The sequence below is a fragment of the Erpetoichthys calabaricus genome, chromosome 10, assembly GCF_900747795.2.
Source record: "Erpetoichthys calabaricus chromosome 10, fErpCal1.3, whole genome shotgun sequence".
NCBI classification, from domain to species: domain Eukaryota; kingdom Metazoa; phylum Chordata; class Cladistia; order Polypteriformes; family Polypteridae; genus Erpetoichthys; species Erpetoichthys calabaricus.
Window position 1 is genome coordinate 3,414,141 of NC_041403.2, and position 24,987 is coordinate 3,439,127.

Below are 24,987 nucleotides of genomic sequence, written 5' to 3' on the forward strand. Positions count from 1 at the left end.
GGCTCACACTGATTTTTATGGGCTCAGAACATTATGGGGGTGATTGGCCCACATGTAAGTTTGTGTGTTTCTGCTCATGCTCAGTGCAAGGGGGTCTCAACATGTGTTGAAGGCCCGTCTTCTAGGTCACTGCATTTCCCTTTATTAGCTGACATGCAAGGCACAACGACACAGGGCGACAGCTAGTCTTGTTTAGATCGTCTCTCGGAAAACGGTGTTGGTGGAATATGTTGACTCAACCACATGCATAGGCAGCCACATTGTCTGGAAAATGTGCACATTGTTTAATGCTTCTTTAGTTTGTTTCATAAAGATAATTAATTTATACACTCTAATCGGATGTGACTGTTTAAAATAAATGAAACGTAGAATTAAGAAGAAGAGAATTACCAGGTCATTGGCACACCACGTACACATGATATTTCTGAATTACCAAATGGCCAGTTATATTGCATAATGGGACCACACTTTGAGAAACTTGGAGGGTCTCCCACACTTCCAGGTGGTTCATTGTGAATGTGCTGTGGAGTCAGTGAGTTACTTGGTATCTTGTGGTGCTTCTCTCTTTTGTTAATTTTGGATTTTCAACCACTCGATTTGGATTATATAGTGAGGCCTCATCTGGAGTACTGTGTGCAGTTTTGGTCTCCATATTTCAAAAACAATGTGATAGGTTTATAGGGAGTTCAGAAAAGGCTGGCAAAATAAGAAGCCAAAATGGCAGCAAAGACAACATAAATAAATAACAAACAATATTCATCAAAAGTCAAAAACAAAAAAAAAAAGTAATAATCAAATGCAAATATTAAGAGTGAACATAACAAAAATCCCAAATTTGTAATGGTTTATGATTTGGGGTTATGCCCCTATAAGTTTTAAAGTATTTTCTATTATACTAATTACTTTAACCATTGTTCTTACTGTATACTCACGGATAAGTTCTCCCGCAGATAAATCAGGACTTGATTTTACAGTATAATTTCTGGTATTTTATAAAGTTGAATGTGGAAAACTCACGCTATTGGTCCAAGAGATTATGATATGCTAACGCCCACCTGAGAGAGTAACCACGGAGCACACGGCCTTTTGTTTCTATGTGAGTGCGGCAGTGCGCTGTATCAGCGTGTGCTCCTCACCTCTCTGTCTCTCTCTATTGTGCCTGCGTGACCACACAGTAATACCCAAACTATTACGAAGTGACGTTTGCACTGATTGGTGTTTTTTGTATCTCGCACCCTCATACACCTTTATCATAATAGCATTCCACATCTATGATGGAGCGTTCGATCAGAAGAAAATATGAAGCTGGTTTTAAATTAAAAGTCGTTGAAGTGGTGAAAGACATTGATAACTGTGCTGCTGCAACAAAATTCAATGCGTCTGAGAAACTGATGCGGGATTGGAGGAATTTGAACGGGCGTACAAGTCGGGGTCTGATTTTATGATTGATTTTTTGGGTTTCAAGACCCGACTTATATGTGAGTATATACGGTATTTTTAAATGTCATGTTTTTGACACTACTTTGTAACATTATTTTTTACCAGGTAGCCACCATGTTGTTTTTGTCAATTGAAAGCCATTGCTATCACATTATCATTGGTGACGTGGTGTGTGACGTCATCAAACTTCCAGTGTAAAATGGTGGAACGCAGTTTCTTCAGTATCCATTGGATGGCGAAGAAATGTTAAAGAAGATCTTTCTTAGTTAGGAGGAAAATGTCCCGACAAGCTGGCATTTGTTTTGATTTAAGGGCCACTTGATTTTGCTTTTTAGACTGAGGATTAATATTGAGGTTTGACATAACAGAGGTCATTTTGTTGCATTTCATGATTTGGTATTTAAGGCAACAATGCAGTGAAGTTGGTGACCAAAACTGTGAATAACCAAGCAAATCTTGGCATTTTCAAAGTAATTTCTTTTGATTCAGTTTTCAAGAAATTTTGGCGAGTTTATTTGACAACGATTTTGAGGTCCATCTTTGGTTTGGGCGCACAATCTCCATGGTGTTTTTGGTTTTGAAGTTTGCTTGTCTTGACTAGGAATTTTTACTCTCCTGGTCCTGTTTCTATTTTCCCTTTTGGCCTGCCATTTTATCTAACTTGGCAGTACAGTAACACTAACAATCACGTTCAATGTGTTATTTTTGGTACTCCAACTAAGCGTATATTTTGTCCATTCTTTTGGATCTTACCAGATCTTTGTCAGTCCATTAACCATGTTTAACTATGTTTTCTGACCCTTTGGCTACACAATTTCTGCAATCTTTACAAGTACTGAGCTTCTGCCAATTTCCAGCTGATAGCATCCTACACACCACTCCTCAATGGCCATTGTATTAAGATGAGAGACAGTAAAGCTATTAGAAGGTCCAAGCTGTGAGCAGATTCTTTATGCATTTGTGGTCTACCTGGAGCCCAAACAGAATTCCTAGAACAAAATCTGGTCTCTGGCCTCAAAGATGGGCTCCTCAACTTCTCACACTTCTTCTTGTCTCCCAGGAAAAGGAATCTTCTCAAGGAATCTGTTGTCTCCTACAAACCACCCACTGATGTGGTTTCTCAGGCCAGAGTCTTGCTTGTGGGCCCAGTGGGAGCAGGAAAGTCCAGTTTCATCAGCTCAGTCTGTTCTGTTTTCCATGGACGGGTGTCCATCCAAGCAATGGTTGGCACAGCAGCAAGGAGTTTCACCACAAAGGTAATAATGACTTTGGGGAAGTATCATCTATGTGGAAGAAATTGATGCATTATTTTACATTCCATTTCCTTTTACAGTTTAGATCATACACCATCAAAGCTGCTCGAGGAGGTGAGGCCACCCCACTGGTTTTGTGTGACATGATGGGGCTGGGAGAGACGGATTTGTCTGGAGTGAGGGTGAAGGATGTACTGCATGTGATTAAGGGACATGTGCCTGAGGGCTACAAGGTGAGTGGTGCCAACAGAGGCCTACTTTTCCAGTCGTTAAATCCAATAGGATGAGATTAAAATGACCTCACATTGTTCCAGGCCTCCCAGAATATCATACTAGACTCAACACAAAGCCAGTAAATCCATAGGAATATCAAGTTCTACAAATATCTCCACTACAAACTCAATACACCACTGCTGAGATCCTCTTCCCTGACACAATATACTGTATATAGTCAGAAGAATGTCTTGTGCAACAATGACATCAGGGTGACCTTGCTTCTTGGGGTACTAGCCACAGAACAAAAGGAATAGCCACTGTGATCAGCAAGGGGTGTAACATCACCCCAACTTCAGTCTGTTGCATGGACACAGGTCCCAGGTTCAAATAAGATTTAATTTGTAACTAAATACCTCAACAAAGGCTTTTTCACAGCTTTGGCACAAGTATCTGCACAAGCACAATACAATAATTATTTTTCTTCTTCTCTCTTGTTTCCTCCTGCACTCCTTCCATCATGAGCTTTGTCCATTCTCCACACCTGACCCCAACTCGCCTGGGTTAAGAAGAGTATCTTCCTTCATACTGGACCCAGGAGTACTTCTAGTGCTACCATAGGACACACGTCTGAGCCAAGCAGGACCTTCCTGTGACAGGAGAGCTTGCTTCCAGCAGCTTCTTCTAGCAGCATCTGAGGACCCCAGCAGGCCTGCCCAGTTACCCTACAACTCCCATGTGTCTATATAGGTATTCAGCAGGAAACCATAACAGGGGAGTACTGCCACCCAGTGTACTTGAAAAAAAACATGTCTGCCCTCTATGATAGCCTCCTAACTAGGAAAGGTACCAATAACCAACCCAGTCGGGATGCCCGCCCACCCTTCTTCTTGTTCTTCTTCTTCTTCTTCCATTGTAAAGGCCTCCTGGCCAGGTAATGGACCCAGCCACCTTGGCCGGGCTTCCAGCCAACCTGTTACTATGTCAACAAACATAAAAGAAATGACATACAAATATAAGAAATAATTTAAAAACAATAAATCAGAAAATAATCATAACAGCTGGCTTATGTATGGTCACGCTAATGGTATTATATGATGAAACCTTCTGAACACACAACAAGACCACAAAATGGTGGCACCTAATAAAAAACAAAATGGCATTGCAACAAACCTTAAACAAGAGATTGTTAATTTCTGAAATGCTTAAACAATTATTCATAATACAAATAATAAAATATTTAGAATCCCAAAAACCATAAAATTGTGATGTCTGTCTTATCCTTAGAAGACATAACCTTCCCTCAAGTCTCTTTAGAGGTGGAAAAAATGGTACATTAAAGAACATATTATTATAACAGTAATAACAATATTGATAATGATAATAATAAGTAAAAAATGAATATGAAAGAATAATATTTCATTAGCAGGTTATGTGTTTGAGTGCAAAACTTCTTGAATGCAAGGACCACAGAAATGTGTTGAATATGACATGAACTTCATAGCTTCCTACATTGAAGCTGACAGGCAAAGAAAAAATCCTGACTATCCTAAGAGCATTTCCCTTAATGACAAAAATGATTTGAGATTTAGAGTTCAAAAACTTGGACATCAGTATCAGAAGGCCACCATTTACCGCACATGTGACAATATTGGGAAGATTAGTGAAATCGCCATCAACGATTTAGTGATGACAATAAGCAAAAGTCCCAAAATGGCACACACAAAATTTACAAAATGGCGCCATGATGACATTGCTATGAACGGGTTCTTTATTAGTTTCTTAATACCTGTCATACATATGTGTCTGAGGATCACCTTGCTGGCTCTGATATGGTATGCAGTACCACTTCGTAACTAGAGGGGGAGTTGTTGCTAACTGTCTTGACTCTTCCCTCAGCAGCTCAGAGAAGATGCCCAAGGGAGTCAACTGACTACATCTCTGTTGCTCCAAAAGGTCCCATCCCTGCTAGTGCAGTGTATATAAAAATGGCCGTCTCTGAAGGAAGGCATCCTACTTGTGACCCGAGCCTTCAACAGGGCAGGACTCCCCAGTCAGACCCACTGACTGTTCATTTATCTTGTTTTATTGCGCCCCCAAGTGCCTGTTTATTTCTTTAAAGTTTATGGCTTTTTTTTTTGTTGCTTCGCAATTAAACAGGCTTACTGAGTTGGCACACTAACTATTTTTGGGACTCTGCAGGTCACTGTGTGCCACAGCCTTTTTTCTGCATCAGTTTATATGGTTGAGCACTCATTTTGAGTGTTTCTTGAGCCCTAGATTCTACATCTTCCATTAGGTTTTTCATTTGAAACTCACTTTTGTTGTTTTTAAATTATTTTGTACTGTTGTCACCACCATCTTGTTTATTTCCATTATTTTTGTCTGAAAGTCTTTAGGGCAGCTTTCGTGTTGCCCCCAGAGGTTGTCACTCATCAGATCATTTCTTTATCCAAGTTTATGGATTCCAAAAACCTTTCTGATGCTCAATATTTCAGTTAGTCATTCTCTCTGCTTAGTTTCTTTGGGTCCACAGGACAATGTGAAGTGTCTCTTCATCCATTATTGTATATTTGAACCCACTTAATCCAGTTCAGTGTCACAAGGGGCTGGGGCTTATAATTCTGTCAATGGTCGTAGTCATTCACACACCTACAGTGCAATGTGCCATATTCATGGAATGTGAAGAGGTGCTATATAAAAGTAAAAGTTGTTGTAAACCACCCAGCCATTCTTCACTCCACACAATGCTGGTGTAGGACACAAATTATAAATTCTGAAAATCAAAGGCCAATGTTGTTTATATTTGTGTCCGCAGTTCAACCCATCAGAGCCCATTTCCAGTGCCTCCAAAGGATACGTTGAGGAGCCGACTGTCAAAAATAAAATCGCCTGTGTGGCCTTTGTGCTGGACGCAGGCAGAGTGAGCGCCTACCCTGAGCTTGTCCAGGAGGCACTGAAGGAGCTCAGGCTGAAGATCAGTGACCTTGGTAAGTGGCTAAAAAGTCCTCTAATGTGGCTGATCCATTTGCAAAAGTGAACTTTAGATACCCCAGTGAACCCACACACCACCAGCTACTTGTCATGTTTGCACAGAATAAAATTTAGACAATTGTAACAAAGAGCAATAGAAGAAGATGTCCAATATAACCAAGGAACTCCATAAAGTCTTGTGTGCTGGAAAAGCCTGACTGGTCAGGACCTCCTGACATGACGGGTAACATCAGAGTGGCAGTGTGAGTCAGTTTGGGGCTGTGACAGAACCTAAACTGACTTGAGTGTATGAAAACCTGCAAAGGTGGGTGCTTAAGGTTTAGTGTGTGTCCTCACCTTAGTCAGCACCTGAGAGACGGGAAGATTTTAGAAGATTGTGACGTTGTGGTGTAAAAGAGTAGAAAGAGAACATCGGAGAGGCAGCTCAGGCCTCCAGATGAAAGGTCACATCCAGCAGTACTGGGCCTCCATGCCACCTGGGAGATTTGTTGGCAGATACAGGATAAGGGAATGAACATAAAAGGCCGAACAGGTGACCTTTGACTCCAGTGGTGTATCCAGTCCGTGCAACGCTCTCATGTTATACTGGGCTTCTTTGTCACTTTTCCCAATGGAGTTTGTAAATAAGGAAGGAAAGTCAGCAACATCAAAGTGGTGGGTCCTTGATAGGAAATCCCCATTAAATGCATTTATACACAAAGAAAATTATCATTAGGGAAGAAGGTTTAATGAGTCCAATGACGCACCTACAAGGAAACAAATTCCTCCTCATGGTAACCAGGTACTACATCTCAAACCAGCTGATGTTTAGAGGACCCTTCATAGAGTTAATCCATGAAAGGCTGGAGGGCCAGATAACATAACTCATCATGTGCTTGAAGAATGTGCTGATCAGCTGGCACACATAGTCGCCAACATCTTTAACACCTCAATAAACTAGGCTGTTGTTCTGTCATGTCACCTCTATAGCACCATTACCAAAGAAGTCAAGTGTTGCATGCCTCAGAGACTCCTGCACCATAGATTCAGTGCTTTGGGAGAATGGTCAAAGCCCATATAACATTCAAATTCTCCCCATACTGAATCCCCACCAGTTTGCTTACTATCTTAATTGCTCCATCAATGATGCCATAGATATTGCATTCCACCTGAGCCTGACACAATTGGAGGGTTGAGAAACACATGTGCAGGTACACCACCTTCAGTCGACAGACTTGATCTACTGGGCCTAGTAAACTCCCCAGCCCACCTTAATCTCATTTGGATATTAGTCCTTCTGAGAGACAGACCCCCATTGGTCCAAGTTGGAAACAATACATCGAATACCATCTTTCTGAGCACTGTTGTCTCCCAAGCTTCCATTTTCAGTCTTCAGTCTTCTGCTCATAACCTTGATGTCCCATTAAGTTCATCAACAACACAACAACCAGTCGTGATGATCAGATGGCTTACAGAGAAGACATCAAATAACTCACAGACTGGTGTAAGAAACATAACCTGACTCTAATGCCAGTAAAACAAAGGAGATCACTGACAACTTCAGGTAGAGCCACACCATCCACCTTCCTCTCTCTATTAACGTCTCCAATGTGGAGTCAATCAGGAGTACAAAGTTCCTGAGAACAAGACATAACAAATCATCTCTCCTGGACTATACATACCTCCTTTATGATCAAGAGTGGACAGACGTAACTGCACTTCCTGCAACACATGAGAAGACCTAACCTCTCAGTTTCCACACTCACCCATTTATACAGAAGCAATTTAGAGTGTGTACCAAGGTTATTATAGTTAATGAAAACTAAAATCAAAACTGAAAATATTGTTAAAAACATTTTCATAAACTGAAATAAAATAACAAAGCTGAAGTGAAAAACTAAAACTAAATGAAACTATTAAAGTAGCTGGAAAGGCTAACTGAAATAAAATAATAATACACCTAAAATGTTTTTAGTTTTCATTTTTGAATGAATATTCTTGCCATTAGTCTTTAGCCATTTTAACTTTTAACTCTAAAACAGAAAGTACTCCACCACGAGCCACCCGCATAAATTCATCCAGTGAATGGTGGCTGATGACGGAAGGGCGGGTGTTCACAGAGCATTTGCAGTGACAGAGCAAGCTGAATATGAGCGTGTAAAGCGTGAGAAATAGAAAGCGACTTGTTGTATATCAAGATGTAGTTTAAACGCCTGAAATCGGAATGTGCTGGTCAACAAAACCTTTACCATACTGGACCGGACAGAAAAATCATGAGTGAGTAACGTTTCAGTTTATTTCTCTGGTTTCTGCATTTTGTTGACAGTAAATTCACTTTCCACTTCGAACAGGAAAAATCCTTTCAGAAAATAAAACGGCACTGATTGAGAGAATAGGTCGCCTTAAAAGATCAGTATATTGTTGCAGACCAATCACTTTTGCTTTAAAAAAAGTCATTTAACAACGAGGCGATACAAACCTTATAAAATTCCCGAGTTGGCAACGTCTCCGCTGAACTGCAGTTAGGCAGGCGAAGAGAGTCTGCCAACTGGTGAAAAACTAAACATACTAATGTGTTTTTTGTGTTTACAGTAATCCCTCGCTATATTGCGCTTCGACTTTCGCGGCTTCACTCTATCGCGGATTTTATATGTAAGCATATCTAAATATATAACACGAATTTTTCGCTGCTTCGCGGGTTTCTGCGGACAATGGGTCTTTTTACTTCTGGTATTTGCTTCCTCAGTTGGTTTGCCCTGTTGATTTCATACAAGAGATGCTATTGGCGGATGGCTGAGAAGCTACCCAATCAGAGCACGCAGTTAAGTTCCTGTGTGCTGCTGATTGGCTCAGCGACGGAGTGCTGCATTAACCAGGAAGTCTCATCTCACTCATTCAGCATTAACGTGCTAATGCTTCAGGGGCCGTGTCCAAGCGCCAACAGAAGATGCAAATGATTGCAGAAAAGGTAAAAGTTTTGGATATGTTGAAGGAAGGGAACAGCTACACCGCTGCAGGACATCGATTCTTTTTATTTAAAAAGGAGGAAAAGCATATAAGATCTACGGCCGCAGTGTCCTTTAACCAGGGCGCAAAACGAGTTGCAAGTGGACGTGATAAGGCAGTAGTCTGGATGGAATCTGTTTTAGGGATTTGGATTGAAGAGTGCTGGAAGAAGAACAACGGCGGTGCTACACTGTCGCCTGAAGAGGCTCCTTTAGAAGAGCTGTAACGCTCTCCTTTGTTGTGCAGTAAAATTAAACTCATCGTTATCGGACAAGTCGTCGTGTCATTGTTGGTGAGTAACCATAATTAATTATCTACGTACAGTACTTATTACATGTACATAGTTCAGTGTCAGTGTACACACATTTTACTGTATACAATTTTTCTTGCATTGTACGTATTTATTGCTGGTGGCCTGTCTGTCGTAATGGCTGTAACATATGTGATATCGGAGACGCTTGATATCTTTAAAATAATATTTAGGTTTTACTGTATATAAACTGTGTTTACATACATAATTTCAATGAATCTTACCTAATATCTAAGAGAATACAAAGGGTTTATGCTGTATAATTGTGCGGGAAATGTTTATAATAGTGTGGGAGAGTTTATAAGGGCTTAAAATATATAAAAAGAACCATATGAACATATGGTTTCTACTTCGCGGATTTTCATCTTTCGCGGGGGGTTCTGGAACGCAACCCCTGCGATGGAGGAGGGATTACTGTATTCTAAATGTATGAACTTTTTTTAGTTTATATTCACAGCTCAAAATACCTGCTATTGTGAAAATAATCCAGTAGTAGAATTATGTTTAAAATACTGTATTTGTTCCCCTTTTTTCAATTTTTCTCTCTCTCTAAAAATAGATAGTTGAAATTTCATATTCTTTTTGTTCTTAACATCAGCCATATCATGCATATTGCATACCAGGCATTTTTCGTGCCTTACATCCAAACCTGCTCCATGTTTCCTGCCATCTTGCTCTGGATAAACAGGTTTAGATAATGTATATATTGTTCTTAATCTCAGATGTTGTCTCTGTCATTTTGTGCCCGTCCATACTCCCACTACCTACTCTTGCTCTGCTCATTAAGGGTTTACTGTTCTTATGCATAGGCTATTCAACTCTCACTGCCCCTAATCTTGACACTAAATGCTTGTTTGTCTTTGTTTCCCCCAATACAGGTAGGTGGGGTCTGTACACTGATTCAAGTCCTGTTCTTCCTAATCCCCATGATGATCACACCTGTGTGCAGAATCTCTTTTCTGATTTTTAATATCTTTTCAGGCCTGCAGGTGGCAAAATTCTGTCTGTGAATTGTATGTGTCTGAGACGGAATCAAAGATCAATATGGCTGGTAGAAAGTTACAAAGCCCAGTATGGGAGATTTTTGAATGCAATATTGAAGGCATTCATTATAAGCACATTGTCTTGGAGTGAGATATGTTGTGTGCTGTAGACATTTACTGTAAAAAAAAAAAAAACAAACCTTAAAATTATCTTAAATTTAAATTCAATTTAAATTTAACTAAACAAATTGGCCCATTCTGGGCAATAAAGGGAAAAGATAAATTGCCATCAATCAGCACATATTTGTTAAGCACAAATGACATAGAAAATATTTTAAAAATTATAAAATGGTATAAAATTGTGCATATTCAGTTTCTGGTTTTGATTATGCTTGTGTTTATCAGACATAAACAAAACAAGATAGTAAACCATGTAGTGGAGTAAGTGTCCACTAAAATATCCAAATCTATTAAGTCTACAGTTCTGTCTGATTGTGACACAAAACTAAACTCCGTAGTAGCTCTTTAACCATACAATAATTACTAAAACTAAAAATGAAACTAATAGATATAAAAATAAAATAGAAATGTCTTTGTGAAATAAAAACTAAATTACAAGTAAAGAAACACAATGAAGGAAAACTAAAACTAAACCGAATTTCCAAGTAAAGTCAGAAACAATATAGAAATAAAAACTAATATAAAAAGATAAAACTATAATAACCTTGGTGTGTTCTGCCCACCTGCATCTCTGTCTGGTAGAGGGACTGTAACGGCTCAGACGGGATTTTCCTGCAGAGAGGGGGTGAGAGCGGCTGAGAATACCCTTGGGATATTTTTCCCTTTCATTGAGGATCTCTACGGCAAATGCTGCATAACAGGGCCACCAACATTATCAAAGACCACCTTCACTCTCACATTTAACTATTTGACTTTCTGCCCTCTGACAAGTGGTACAGAAGTATATGGTGTAAAACTGCCATATTTATAGAAAGTTTTGTCCCACCAGCCATTGAATAATGATCAGTCTGATGATACAGTGCAATATAAGTGTTTAATCATGTTATTCTTGTTTATTTTTGTTGTCTATCCTTGGACATAATCAGGCCAGGTGATACAATTTTGTTCTGCTGTGCACTACTGTGTGTGGTTTCAAATGACAACTAGCATTAACCTTGAACCTTGAAAACGGGGTGTTTGAAAAGTCTGGTGTACAAAAGAAGAACTGCAGGAACAACTCCTCAGCTGTAGCTCTTAAGGTCAGATGAACCTTGGAGTTGGAAGTGGCGTCTTTTTTATTTAGGTTTGTGGGAAAAGGTGAAGGCTGCAGCTGAACGAGAAGTAGAATCTAAGTGATGTTAGGCTTGTTTCCGCTTGGTGTTCCCCCATTCTATAGAGGGGAAATGAACTTGTTGGAGACGCAGGATTGGTGAGTTTCTTACACAGACTGGTTTAGGGAAGCACAACATTTGTTCACAATGAGTTCAAGTTCCCTTGTGATTTGTGATTCTCAGGTTTGTCTTGCAGACATTTACCCGAAGTGTTCAGAGCAGGTTTCTTCCTCTTCCTTTGAATATCCATAAAGATACTCCATTGGTGCTACAGAAGGAGTTGGGTATGGTTTCCACCAAAGTTGCACGATTGTCCATGTTGCCCAACATGAAGCCCATCATTTTGACAATTTTAGGAGGAGCTGACAGGAGTTAACAGCAGAGCTTTTTAATTCAGTGGCAAATGCTAGAAAATCTGTTAAAAAAAGAAAAACTTGATATAAATACAGTAGAATCCCGAATATCTGCACACTGATTTACCGAGGTTGCACATTATCTGAGGTGAACCTATAAGTGCAATGCACTACTTTTCTTATAATTCATAAAGCTTTACCATAAATACTAAATGTATAAATACTGTACTTTTAACCTCAACTGTACCAAGCGAGGAGTCAAGGAGCTGATGACCCACTCACCCCATCCAAAACTGCACCCCTCAGCTATTCTCAGTGTGTCACCAGCGTTGACTGTGTGCACATCTTCTTCTGTTTCACTCACTTAGGATTTTTGCGTTTATAAATTTCAAAGCACTGTGGTGAACTGTAGCTGGGAACTTCACACCTGCATTCTCTGGCTAAGAGGTGAGTGTTTTGAGACATGAGCTAACTGGAGAGGTCTGTCCATCAGAGCCCGTGTCTGACCACTGTGAGCGGTGCACTTCTGTGGTGGCATCAGCTGATCTCTCTGTCTCTGTGTCAGTCCTCGCCTTCACTGCGCAGCTCTCCACTACACTCCACCCGTCCTCAGTGCAAATCCTGCTCGTATCGCCAATTGAATTGCTTTGGACACACACCATGAAGCATTTCATTTCATAGATTTCTGCTGTGGTGAACTACTGGTGGTGATCTACAAACCTACAATCTCTGGCTCAGAGGTGAGCCATTTGTGAACTGAGCTAAATGGAGACCCCCATTCATCAGCCAGGCAGAGCCCATCTCTGACCACTGTCAGTAGTGCACTTCCCCGGTGACATCAGCTGATCTCTCGCTGTGACAAATCCCACCTTCTCAGCACAGCATTGCCACTTTATCATCCATACATTTAGTCCGAGTTTTCTGAGGTAGCAACGGTTCACATTTCCTCAGATAATTTGTGTTCTCCTGTATAAGAAATGGCACAATTAAATGTGGCAGGTGATATGCCGAATACAACAAAAAGAAAAGACTATGGGTCTTAATGGCTTCACTACCCCGGTTAAAATCGCAATAATTAGTTTCACGAACTCAAGTGCTCAAAAATCTCAAATAATTAAGTTAAACAGTTATATAGTCTAATTCTAATCTGTTCCTAAAAATTGGTCAGACAATTTTGGATAGGGAAAAAAAATTTAATTTAAATGGGAGAAACAATATTGGATGCCCAGCCAATCCCAAAACCCCCAGCAAGAGTCTCCAAATGTTCCTGAAACTCTTAAATATCTACAACAGCTTGACTTCTCCATGATATAAAATATCCATCCATCCATCCATTATCCAACCCGCTATATCCCAACACAGGGTCATGGGGGTCTGCTGGAGCCAATCCCAGCCAACACAGGGCACAAGGCAGGAACCAATCCCGGGCAGGGTGCCAACCCACCACAGTAAAATATCCATCATTTGATTAATTAAATTAAGATGTTGTTGACAAGGTGACTAATTTTTCAGCAGATTAGCCAAACATTTAGGGTATGATCGAGGAAGGGTGAGCCATGTCAGCCTTAGGATGGACTCTTAGGTTAACCACTGTCAGTCCTTTTAAGGGTGCCAAACACCAACGTTGTCTCTCATTTTTGCTTCTCTCACAGGTGTTCCTCAAGTAGCCCTGTTGACCCACACTGATGAGGTCTGCAACTCTGTCGCCGAAGATGGGAAAAATATCTACCAAAGCCGAGTCGTCCAGAACAAGGTAAGATCAACAATTAACGGTGGCCTCCTCTTGCCTCTGTCCAGCTCTCACTGACCACTGACCCTCTACTTCAGGTGTATGCTGCTGGGAAGCTGCTTGGCCTGCCCGTCTCCTGCATTGTGCCAGTGAAAAATTACTCAAGTGAGTTGGAACTCAACTGCAGCACCGACATCCTCATCCTGAGCGCAGTGGACCTCATCCTGCAATACGTCGATATGTTTTGTGATGAATGCGAGATGTCCAAATCTGCTCCGTGATCGACTAGTGGAGGGGTAACATCCGGCATGGTGGTGCTCATATTGGGGCACTGGTTTTTGGTTTGTGTTGATATGCTTGTCTTGCACTCTTTCCTGTCTTGTTGTTAATTTGGGGTATAAGTGATGTGGATGCTTTCAGGTGCTGGTGCAGCAATGTGAATGATTCTCAAAAGGCAGTCTGTGGATCAGATTATTGATGGAGGCCACGGAGAGTCCAATGAGAGCAAAGAATTGGGTTATGACCTAAGTGGATGTGTCTTTACTGACCCGATCGGGTTTCATTTGGCTTAGTGGTGACAGGCCAGTGCTGTCCTCTTTTTACCACAAACTGCATCTTATTGAACTCAACTCTGCTGGCTTTTCACATTTCCAGCTCCATGTGCTCCTCCTGGTATCTTCTTCATCTATACTAAAATGTGATGTATGTATGAGACTCTTTTTTATAATGATCTAATGCTGTACTGCAGTCACAATGGTATACAACTCAATGTCAAGGGGGTTTAAACAACAAATACCCATCAGAACCATCCAGATGTTCCTCAAATGTTGCTCAAATGTTCCTGATCTTTCCATGGTCCACGTGCAGAACGCATGGCTGGGGTACTTGCCATTAGAATTGGGTCTATGGTTTGCTTTGCTTTTAGTCAACAGTACAAAAATGAAATAAAGAGTTTGTCATGTCGACATGTGTGCAGCCTATCCTGTGTCACCCTCACTTGTATAATGGAGATGGTACCAACAATGGGGAGAAGAAGCCAAGGCCAGGACATAGGAGATCAGTGATGAGGAGACAAACACACATTGTGCCTTTTTTTAATAATTCATCCATCCATCCATCCTCTTCCGCTTATCCGAGATCAGGTTGCGGGGGCAATAGCTTGAGCAGAGATGCCCAGACGTCCCTCTCCCTGGCCACTTCTTCTAGCTCTTCCGGGGGAATCCCGAGGTGTTCCCAGGCCAGCCAAAAGACATAATCCTTCCAGTGTGTCCTGGGTCTTCCCTGGGGCCTCTTCCCGGTTAGACGTGCTGATCAGATGCCCGAGCCACCTCATTTGATTCCTCTCGATGCGGAGGAGCAGCAGCTCTACTCTGAGCATCTCACCCTATCTTTAAGGGAAATCTCAGACACCCTGCAGAGGAAACTCATCTCAGCCGCTTGTATTCGCGATCTCGTTTTTTTGGTCACTACCCATAGCTCATGACCATAGGTGAGGGTAGAAGCGTAGATCAACTGGTAAATTGAGATCTTTGCCTTACGGCTCAGCTCCTTTTTCACCACGACAGACTGATGCAGAGTCTGCATCACTGTTGACGCTGCACCGATCTGCCTGTCGATCTCCCGCTTCATTCTTCCCTCACTCGTGAACAAGACCCCGAGATACTTGAACTCCTCCACTTGGGGCAGGATCTCGCTCCCAACCCTAAGAGAGCACTCCACCCTTTTCTGGCTGAGGACCATGGCCTCGTATTTGGAGGTGCTGATTCCCATCGCAGCCACTTCACACTCGGGTGCGAACCGATCCAAAGAGAGCTGAAGATCACAGCCTGATGAAGCAAACAGGACAACATTGTCTGCAAAAAGCAGTGACCCAATCCTGAACCCACCAAATCGGACCCTCTTAATGCCATGGCTGTGCCTAGAAATTCTTTCCATAAAAGTTATGAACAGAATTGGTGACAAATGGCAGCCCTGGCAGAGTCCAACTCTTACTGGAAATGGGTTTGACTTACTGCTTAATGCGGACCAGGCTCTGATATCGGTTGTACAAGGACCGAACAGCCCTAATCAGGGGGACTGGTACCCCATATTCCCAGATCACCCCCACATATGATTCCCCGAGGGACGTGGTCGAACGCCTTTTCCAAGTCCACAAAACACATGTAGACTGATTGGGCAAACTCCCATGCACCCTCCAGGACTCTGCCAAGGGTCTAGAGCTGGTCCACTGTTCCACGACTAGGACAAAACCCACTGTTCCTCCTGAATCCGAGGTTCGACTATCTGGCAGGACCCTCCTCTCCAGGACCCCCGAATAGACTTTTCCAGGGAGGCTGAGGAGTGTGATACCTCTGTAGTTGGAACACACCCTCCGGTCTCTCTTCTTACATGCAGAGGCATGTCAACCAAGACATTCCTACAACATCCAAAGCCTTGAGGAACTCCGGGCATATCTCATCCACCCCTGGGGCCCTGCCATCAAGGAGTTTTTTGACCACCTCGGTGACCTCAGTCCCAGAGATGGGAAGGCCCACCTCTGAGTCCCCAGGCTCTGCTTCCTCATTGGAAGGCATGTTAGTGGGATTGAGGAGGTCTTCGAAGTACTTCCCCCACCGACCCACAACACCCCGAGTTGAGATCAGCAGCACACCATACACAGTGTTGACAATGCACCTCTTTCCCCTCCTGAGATGCCAGATGGTGGACCAGAATCTCCTCGAAGCCATCCAGAAGTCGTACTCCATGGCCTATCTAAACTCCTCCCATGCCCGAATTTTGAATCAGCAAACACAGAAAGCCGCATTCTGCTTAGTACTCCTTCTTCAGCTTAACGGCATCCCTCACTGCCAGTGTCCACCAGCGGGTTCGGGGATTGCCGCCACGACAGGTACCTTCCACCTTACGGTCACAGCTCCAGTCAGCCGCCTCAACAACAGAGGCATGGAACATGGCCCATTCGGACTCAATGTCCCCCACCTCCCTTGGGACATGGTCAAAGTTCTGCCGGAGGTGGGAGTTGAAGCTACTTCTGACAGGGGACTCTCACAATACGTTTGGGCCTACCAGGCCTGACCGGCATCTTCCCCCACCATTGAAGCCAACTCACCACCACAAAGTCGATCATCAAACTGATGCCTAGGGTGTCCTGATGCCAGGTTCACATATGGACACCCTTATGCTTGAACATGGTGTTCATTATGGACAATCCGTGACGAGCACAGAAGTCCAATAACAAACACCACTTGGGTACAGATCAGGGGGGGCATTCCTCCCAATCACACCCTTCCAGGTCTCGCTGTCATTGCCCATGTGAGCATTGAAGTCTCCCAGCAGAATCTGTGTCATACCTGTGTTGTCCTTCTAATATTCCAAATTCTGTCCACCCTCGTAACTCCGAGTGAAAATTGTAGTTTCACATCTTCATCCATAATAAATTAAGTTAAAATGAGCAAACCGTCCATGAAATGGCACAGCAACAACATTTATTTCTGTGGTACATTTTCATATACAGGTTGGAGCTCAAAGTGCTATACAAGATGTCAAAGAAATAGCTACAAGAAAAAGAAAAAAAATTAGATAAAAAATAATGAAGAAATAATCTACAAAAAGTACATAATAATAACTAGCAAAATACCCGCGCTTCGCAGCGGAGAAGTAGTGTGTTAAAGAGGTTATGAAAAAGTAAAGGAAACATTTTAAAAATAACGTAACATGATTGTCAATGTAATTGTGTTGTCATTGTTATGAGTGTTGCTGTCATATATATATATACATATACACATATACACACACATATACACACATATACAGATATATTATATATACATATACACATATATTTTTTATATATATATATTTTTTTATATATATATATATATATATATATATATATATATATATATATATATATATATATATATATATATATATATACACATACATACATACATATACACACATAGATGCACTTACAATAACATAGAAATCAATATAAACAACATTAACATCATTATCATATGAGAATATGAAGTAATATATAAGAAGCACATTTCATATAAATATAAATTATTAAACAGTAAAATCTTCTTCAATAATTTGCTACCGTGGCTTTTCGTTGGTCTGTCCAGGATTTTAAATCACATGTAGCTTGCAAACCGTTACACGTATTGACTTGAAATATGGTACACATATAGTACGTCACGTCTGCTATCCGCTTTATGGGTGATGAATGTATTACTCTTTTTATGTTTATTTTATTTTAGAATCAACTCCTATCTGCGCACACCAGGGCGGCCGTGGGCAGATGCGTATGGTGTATTCACTCCATGTTATTGTGCATTGCGCTGTCACTGGTATTTTCATAAAAGAATTTGAACAATATATAAGAAGCGTATAAATTATTAAACAGTAAAACATTAACATTTAAGAAGTAAAGTTACATTGAGTACTACTGCAGTGCCTTCGGGTATACCTCATTTTTTCTTTGCCCATTACATGCTTAAATGTATACATTTTTTGGTGTACCTACCCGAGAACACGCGACATATAACCGAGCGTGGGAGAAGCATGGATTTTAAACACGCGTTGAGTTCATCTGCTGGTCTCCCTCGTGGAATAACTGGTAATGTTTGAGTAAAATCTACAGCGAGTAAAACGACATTACCTCCTTTTTTTTTTTTACGATCTCTGAGATGTTGCTTTTTTCGGTTCAAGGCTTCATAAGCTCTTTTATGTGCCATGTTGTACTTAATAAGTACTAATTATCCCAAACCATCATCTTTGAATGTTGCAAGACTTTCGCCTTGTATGTAGATCGGGGTAATTACATTCATTGCATTCCTAGTCTGAATCACAATGTGATTGTATGGGTGGTTACCTGGCACTGTAGGGTTGCCACCCGTCCTTTAAAATACGGAATCGTGCCGCGTTTGAGAATGAAATTGCGCGTCCCGTTTTGAATCAATACTGGACGGGATTTATCCCATATTTTTTTATCATTTTTTTTTTAAAGCAGCGTCTCATGCAAATCATCCCACACGCATTTTATGAAGATGCCTCCTTTCCTACTTTTGATTGGGTAATACTTGATGTCATCGTTAGTTTGATTGGTGTTTTTAACTGTCCAGTGAGGAGGGCGTGTCTTTTAAGTACAGTCTGCAAAGTGTTGGCATTGAGATATGGCATCAGCGCCATAGTTGAAGCCCCTAACGTTGTGGTCAGCAAGTCGGCTAACATCCGCCATGTGCCGTCTTTCAGTTGCGAGAAGCAGATCATAGAATGGTTGAAACTGTTGCCCCTAACGTTGCGCCACGGCGTGTGCTTCGTTTATACCTCGTGTCTTCTCATTAAACTTTTATCTCGCGAATATGTTATTGCAATCCGCAGCGGGAGCGTTTCTATTAACTTAATTTAAACTTACGTTTTACACCGTGCTTTGTTTCCCTTATGAACATGCTTGTATGCTTAACTCGCTCCGTTCTCAATTGTTTAATTAATTTTTTGCTCTTCGCTGTTTGCGGCTGTTCCTCCATTTCCCCCCACTTCGTTCTTTTATCTCGCGAATATGTTATTGCAATCCTTAACGGGAGCGTTTCAATAAACTGATTGAAAATAGTTTTGCATTTACCTTTTTAGTAAAAGGCGAGCTTTTAAGCCTGAGAAATCACCCCGTAAATGCACACGTTTAATTGGACATGTGTTAATATGTATGGTTACACAGTATTAAAAGACAGTGAACAACGTCAGTTACCTTTCTTCCCGCGTTTGATAAAAGGTGAGCTTTTAAGCCTGAGAAATCACCCCGTAAATGCACACGTTTAATTGCACATGTGTTAATATGTATGCTCACACAGTATTAAAAGACAGTCAAAAATTAACGTAATTTACCTTCGTTCCCGCGTGTGACTCGTGCTGTAAATGTCTTCCTTGTTTTTAGTTCACGTGATTACGTAGGAGGCGTGATGACGCGATACGTGACTCCGCCTCCTCCATTACAGTGTATGGACAAAAAATATGTTCCAGTTATGACCATTACGCTTTGAATTTCGAAATGAAACCTGCCTAACTTTTGTAAATAAGCTGTAAGGAATGAGCCTGCCAAATTTCAGCCTTCCACCTACACGGGAAGTTGGAGAATTAGTGATGAGTGAGTCAGTGAGTGAGTCAGTCAGTCAGTGAGGGCTTTGCCTTTTATTATTATAGATAATAATAATAGTAATATTTTATTTATATAGTGCCTTTCCCATGCAAGCAATATACACTTACATAAAATAGATACATAATTAGTAGAAAAGTAGAGACCTCACCGGCCACTTTATTAGGTACGCTTCTTAAACTGCTTCTTAATGCAAATATCTAATCAACCAATCACATGGCAGCAACTCAATGCATTTCAGCCTGTAGACATTGTCAAGACGACCTGCTGAAGTTCAAACTGGGCATCAGAATGGGGAAGAAAGGGGACTGAAGTGACTTTGAACCTGGCATAGTCATTGGTGCCAGACAGGATTGTCTGAGTATTTCAGAAACTGCTGATCTACTGCGATATTCACACAAAACCATTTCTAGGATTTACAGAGAGTGGTCTGAAAAGGGGAAAATATCCAGTGAGCGGCAGTTGTCTGGGCAAAAATGCCTTGTTGATGCTGGAGGTCAGAGGAGAATGGTCAGACTGGTTGAAGCTGACAGAAAGGCAACAGGAACTCTGAGCACACCATACGTCGAACCTTGATGCAGGTGGACTACAGCAGCAGGAGACCACACCAGGTGACATTCTTGTCTACTAAGAACAGGCAACTAAGGTTACAATTCACATGGGCTCACTAAAATTGGACAATAGTAGATTGGAGAAGCATTGCCTGGTCTAATAAGTCTTGGTTTCTGCGGAGACATTTAGATGGTATGGTCAGAATTTGGGGTCAACAACATGAAAGCATGGATTCATCCTGCCTTTTATCAATGGTTCAAGCTTGTGGTGATGGTGGTAGTGTAATGGTGTGGACGATATTTTCTTGGTACAGTTAGGACCTCTTAGTACCAAGTGAGCATCATTTAAATGCTGCAGTCTACCTGAGCATTGCTGCTGGCCATCTCAATCTTTTTATGACCGCAGTATACTCATCTTCTGATGGCTCCTTCCAGCAGGATAACATGCCATGTCACAAAGCTCAGATCATATCAAACTGGTTTCTTGAACATGAAAATGAATTCACTGGACTCAGATGGCCTCCACATTCACCAGATCTCAATCCAATGGAGCACCTTTGGGATGTGGTGGGATAGGAGATTCGCATCATGGATGTGCAGCTGACAGATCTGCAGCAACTGCGCAATACTATCATGTCAATATGGACCAAAATCCCTGAGGAATGTTTCCAGCACCTTGTAGAATCTATACCATTAAGAATTATGGCAGCTCTGAGGGCAAAAAGGGGGTCCAACCCAGTACTAATAAGGTGTACATAATAAAGTGGCTGGTGAGTGTATAGTATTGTTTATTAAGTCTCAAAGGATAACTCTAATTATAAGGTCAGATAGCCAGGAAGAGCAGAAAAAAACTCTAATTAAGCTGGAAAGAAATCTGCAGGGGTTCAAGGGGAAGCCAAGGTTAGGTTATATTGTTAAATCTGTTCAAAATAGATAGATAGATAGATAGATAGATAGATAGATAGATAGATAGATAGATAGATAGATAGATAGATAGATAGATAGATAGATAGATAGATAGATAGATACTTTATTAATTCCCATACTCCAGCAGCAGCATACTGATAATAACAATATTAAATTAAAGAGTAATAACAATGCAGGTATAACAGACAATAACTTTGTATAATGTTAACGTTTACCCCCCCCAGTTGGAATTGAAGAGTCGCATAGTGTGGTGGAGGAACGATCTCCTCAGTCTGCCAGTGGAGGCAGGACGGTGACAGCAGTCTGTCGCTGAAGCTGCTCCTCTGTCTGGAGATGATCCTGCTCAGTGGATGCAGTGGATTCTTCATGATTGACAGGAGTCTGCTCAGTGCCCGTCACTCTGCCACGGATGTCAAACTGTCCAGCTCCGTGCCTACCATAGAGCCTGCCTTCCTCACCAGTTTGTTAAGGCGTGAGGCGTCCTTCTTCTTTATGCTGCCTCCCCAGCACACCACCGCGTAGAAGAGGGCGCTCGCCACAACTGTCTGATACACCTGTATGTTTCTTTTGTATATATTTCAGTTTACAATGAAGTACGTCCAGTAAAAGCCTTCAAGAAAGCTCGCTCACCTCACTTGCTCGCATTTTTTATGTGGATGTGCAGAGTTGTTTAAGCGTGGAGTGAGGCAGAAAAGTTATTTTTTTAACTGATTCCTCGAGATAATAGACTAGTTTTATTGAGATCTCGAGAAAACAAACTTTGTTTTCTCAAGATAACGGAATAATTTTATTGCAAACTCGAGAAAGCGAAAGTGAACCTTTGCTCCTGGCATCAGGCTCGCTTAGATTGCGACGCCTATACAGCTGAGGCCTTGCTAACCATCTTCTTAAATGACGGACATTAACGTTATTATTTTCTAAACTAAGGCATAAACATATTTCAGTCTGCGTCAGCCTTTGATTGAACAAAAATGTGACACGCTGATCAATACAGTTCTGCTCTTCTGCCATTTCAAACAGGACGTGGCTTCAATAAGCTAAATATTAAATGTTAGATACAATTATTTCATAATTTCAAGAAAACAAGATCTTTTGTTTTATTGAGATCTTGAATAAAATTAGTCCGTTATCTTGGGGAAACAATTTTAAAAAATAATGATGTTGCACGTTCTCTCGCGGCTTCCGTACTTATTAATTAGTATTCTTTATATGTATATTATTTGTTCTTTATTTCACCTTATACAATTTCTTGTATTAGGAATTTGTTAGTTTTCGTAAACCCCTTGTGTTCAGAGCGCAGGGTCAGCCATTGTACAGCACCCCTGGAGCAATTACAGGTTAAGGGCCCTGCAGAGTAGGATCTCTTTTGGCAGTGACGGGGATTCGAACCGGCAACCTTCGGGATACCAGCGCAGATCCTTAGCCTCTGAGCCATCACTCTTCCCTATTTAGCAGTTTTTATATGTAACACATTACTGTTACTTGCTTAATTGTTCAAATGTTTGTTTTGTTTTTTTGTTCATTTGAAAGGTGTAGTTGCTCTGTAATTTCTTTATACATGATATAATGACAATAAAGGCTTTGAATTCTAATTCTAAAAAAAAAAAAAAGTTAAGAGTGGTGTCCAGCAGGGGTCAGTGTTATGGCCACTGCTCCTTTTAATACATATAAATCATTTGTATGGGAATGTAAGCTGGTTAGTTTTGCGGATGATACCAAGATAGGTGGATTGAGAGATAATCAAGAATCTGTTGAATCATCACAGAGGGACTTGGGCAGCATACAGGCTTGGGCAGATTTGTGACCGATGAAATTTAATGTCAGTAAATGCAAAGTACGACACGTAGGAAATTAGAACATTAGAACAATCTGGATGAGAAGAGGCCATTCAGCACCACAAAGGTCATCAGTCCTGTCCACTTAACTCATCCAAACTAACATCAAGTCAGGTTTTGAAGGTCCCTGAAGTCATCCTGTCTACCACACTACTTGGTCACTCATTCCAAGTGTCTGTGGTTCTTTGAGTTAAAAAAAAAGTCCTAATATTTGTGTGAAATTCACCCTTCACAAGTTTCCAGTGCTGCCCCCTTGTTCTTGATGGGCTCATTTTAAAGTCACCGTCTCGATCCACTGGACTAATTCTCTTCATCATTTAAACATTTCAATCAGGTCTGCTCATCGTCTCCTTTTGCTTAAACTGTAAAGGCTCAGCTCTTTTAATTTTTCTTCATAAATCATCTGCTGTAGTCCTAGGGTTAGCCTAATATTAACTAATATAAACTGGAAATGAAATATATATAAACAGAGGTATTTACCAAAAAACTTGGAAATTTGATAAATAAGCAAGAAATTCTTTATGACATTTGCCATTGTGATAAGGCGCTATATAGTTGCCCGACCTGACACAGACTGACAACGGAGGCACGTGTACAAAGCTGTTTTTCTTCTTCACCCATGGGGCACGTCTTCCCCATGTCCCACAGGCATTACACAGTCCTGTCACCACAAGCACACAAAAGCAGAAACCCAAATAAGGTTTCTTCCTCCACTCCTCCCAGGCAGCTTCGTCCTCCTCCTCCCGAGAGCCTCCTCCTAGAGTCCTGGCTGCTGGTTCCTCTTATAGCCCACCCTGAAGCTCTCCAGGTGATTCAGGCTGCACTTCTGAGTGTCGCTGCATCACAGCCCACATGGGCTCAGGAAGCCGTGCAGCTCCCCCTGGTGGTGGCCATGGAGCACAAAAGGGCTGAGCTCCGGTGTTTCAAGATTGTGGCCCTGATGCAACCCAGGGGGGCTGCCACCAAGTGTTCCAGGGGATGTAGTGTGCAGCCCATGGCTGTTCCCCCGGATTCAGTGCCACAGGGGCATCCCAGCCGGGCATGAGTCCCAGACATCCATCACACCATATAACAGTGGTTCTCAAACTGTGGGGTGGGCTCCCCTAGGGGGGCGCGAAGTAACAAAAAGGGGGGGCGAAGATGTGAAAAAAAGAAAACAAGAATCGAAAATATGAAAAATCCATCTATTGAAACCAAACCAAATTAACTTAAACTACATTCTGATACTAGAAAAATAAATATAGAGTTAGATAAATGTTGATAAATGTTAAGTAGGTATAATAAAATATGCATCTATGATATATCATTAATTAAAAAATTACAAATTGGTATTAGTGGGCTCCTTTCAAAAAAACACTACGGGGGCGTGATTAAAACTGTTATGAAAACTCGGGTCGCAAATACTTAAAGGTTGAGAAACGCTGCCATATATGATGGATGTTTGACATATGAATGATACATTTGACATATAAACTGGACATTTGTCATTTGAGTTGGACATTTAAATGGAGTATTTACCACAGTAGTGTGACATTTGCCCTATGAGGTGTACATTTGCCAAATAAGTGAGATATTTGACATATCAGCCAGACATCATAAACTGGATAGTTCATCAATTAAGCTTGACATTTGTCATATATATTTACTGTACATGCACTCCCTGGCCAAATTCTTAGGGCCACTACGCTAATCTTGTTTAGGGTCTCCTTTTGCTCTTCAAACAGCCTCCGTTCTTCGTGGCATGGATTTCTTAAGATGCTGAGATTCTGGTCCTTGCTGACATGATGGCATGCATCAAGCAGCTTCAGCAGATCTGTCCGTTGCACATTCATGCTGTGAGTCTCCCATTCTCAGATCTGCTGACGGGGAAGGAAGGCCGCTGAACTCCATGTCATGTTCATGAAACCAGTTTGCTTTGTAACATGCATG

General features: G+C 41.3%; 1 protein-coding gene across 1 annotated transcript in view; it reads left to right on the plus strand.

Annotated features, from left to right (window-relative positions):
- LOC114658699 (interferon-induced protein 44-like) overlaps positions 1 to 14,554 on the plus strand; it is a 32,204-nt gene extending 17,650 nt beyond the window's left edge. The window contains exons 4-8 of the mRNA XM_028810734.2: positions 2,501 to 2,696; positions 2,774 to 2,926; positions 5,725 to 5,896; positions 13,515 to 13,615; positions 13,690 to 14,554. Coding sequence (XP_028666567.2) covers positions 2,501 to 2,696; positions 2,774 to 2,926; positions 5,725 to 5,896; positions 13,515 to 13,615; positions 13,690 to 13,872 — 805 coding nt within the window. The 3' untranslated portion in view covers positions 13,873 to 14,554. The remainder of the gene's footprint in view (positions 1 to 2,500; positions 2,697 to 2,773; positions 2,927 to 5,724; positions 5,897 to 13,514; positions 13,616 to 13,689) is intronic.
- Positions 14,555 to 24,987: the final 10,433 nt, after the last annotated feature.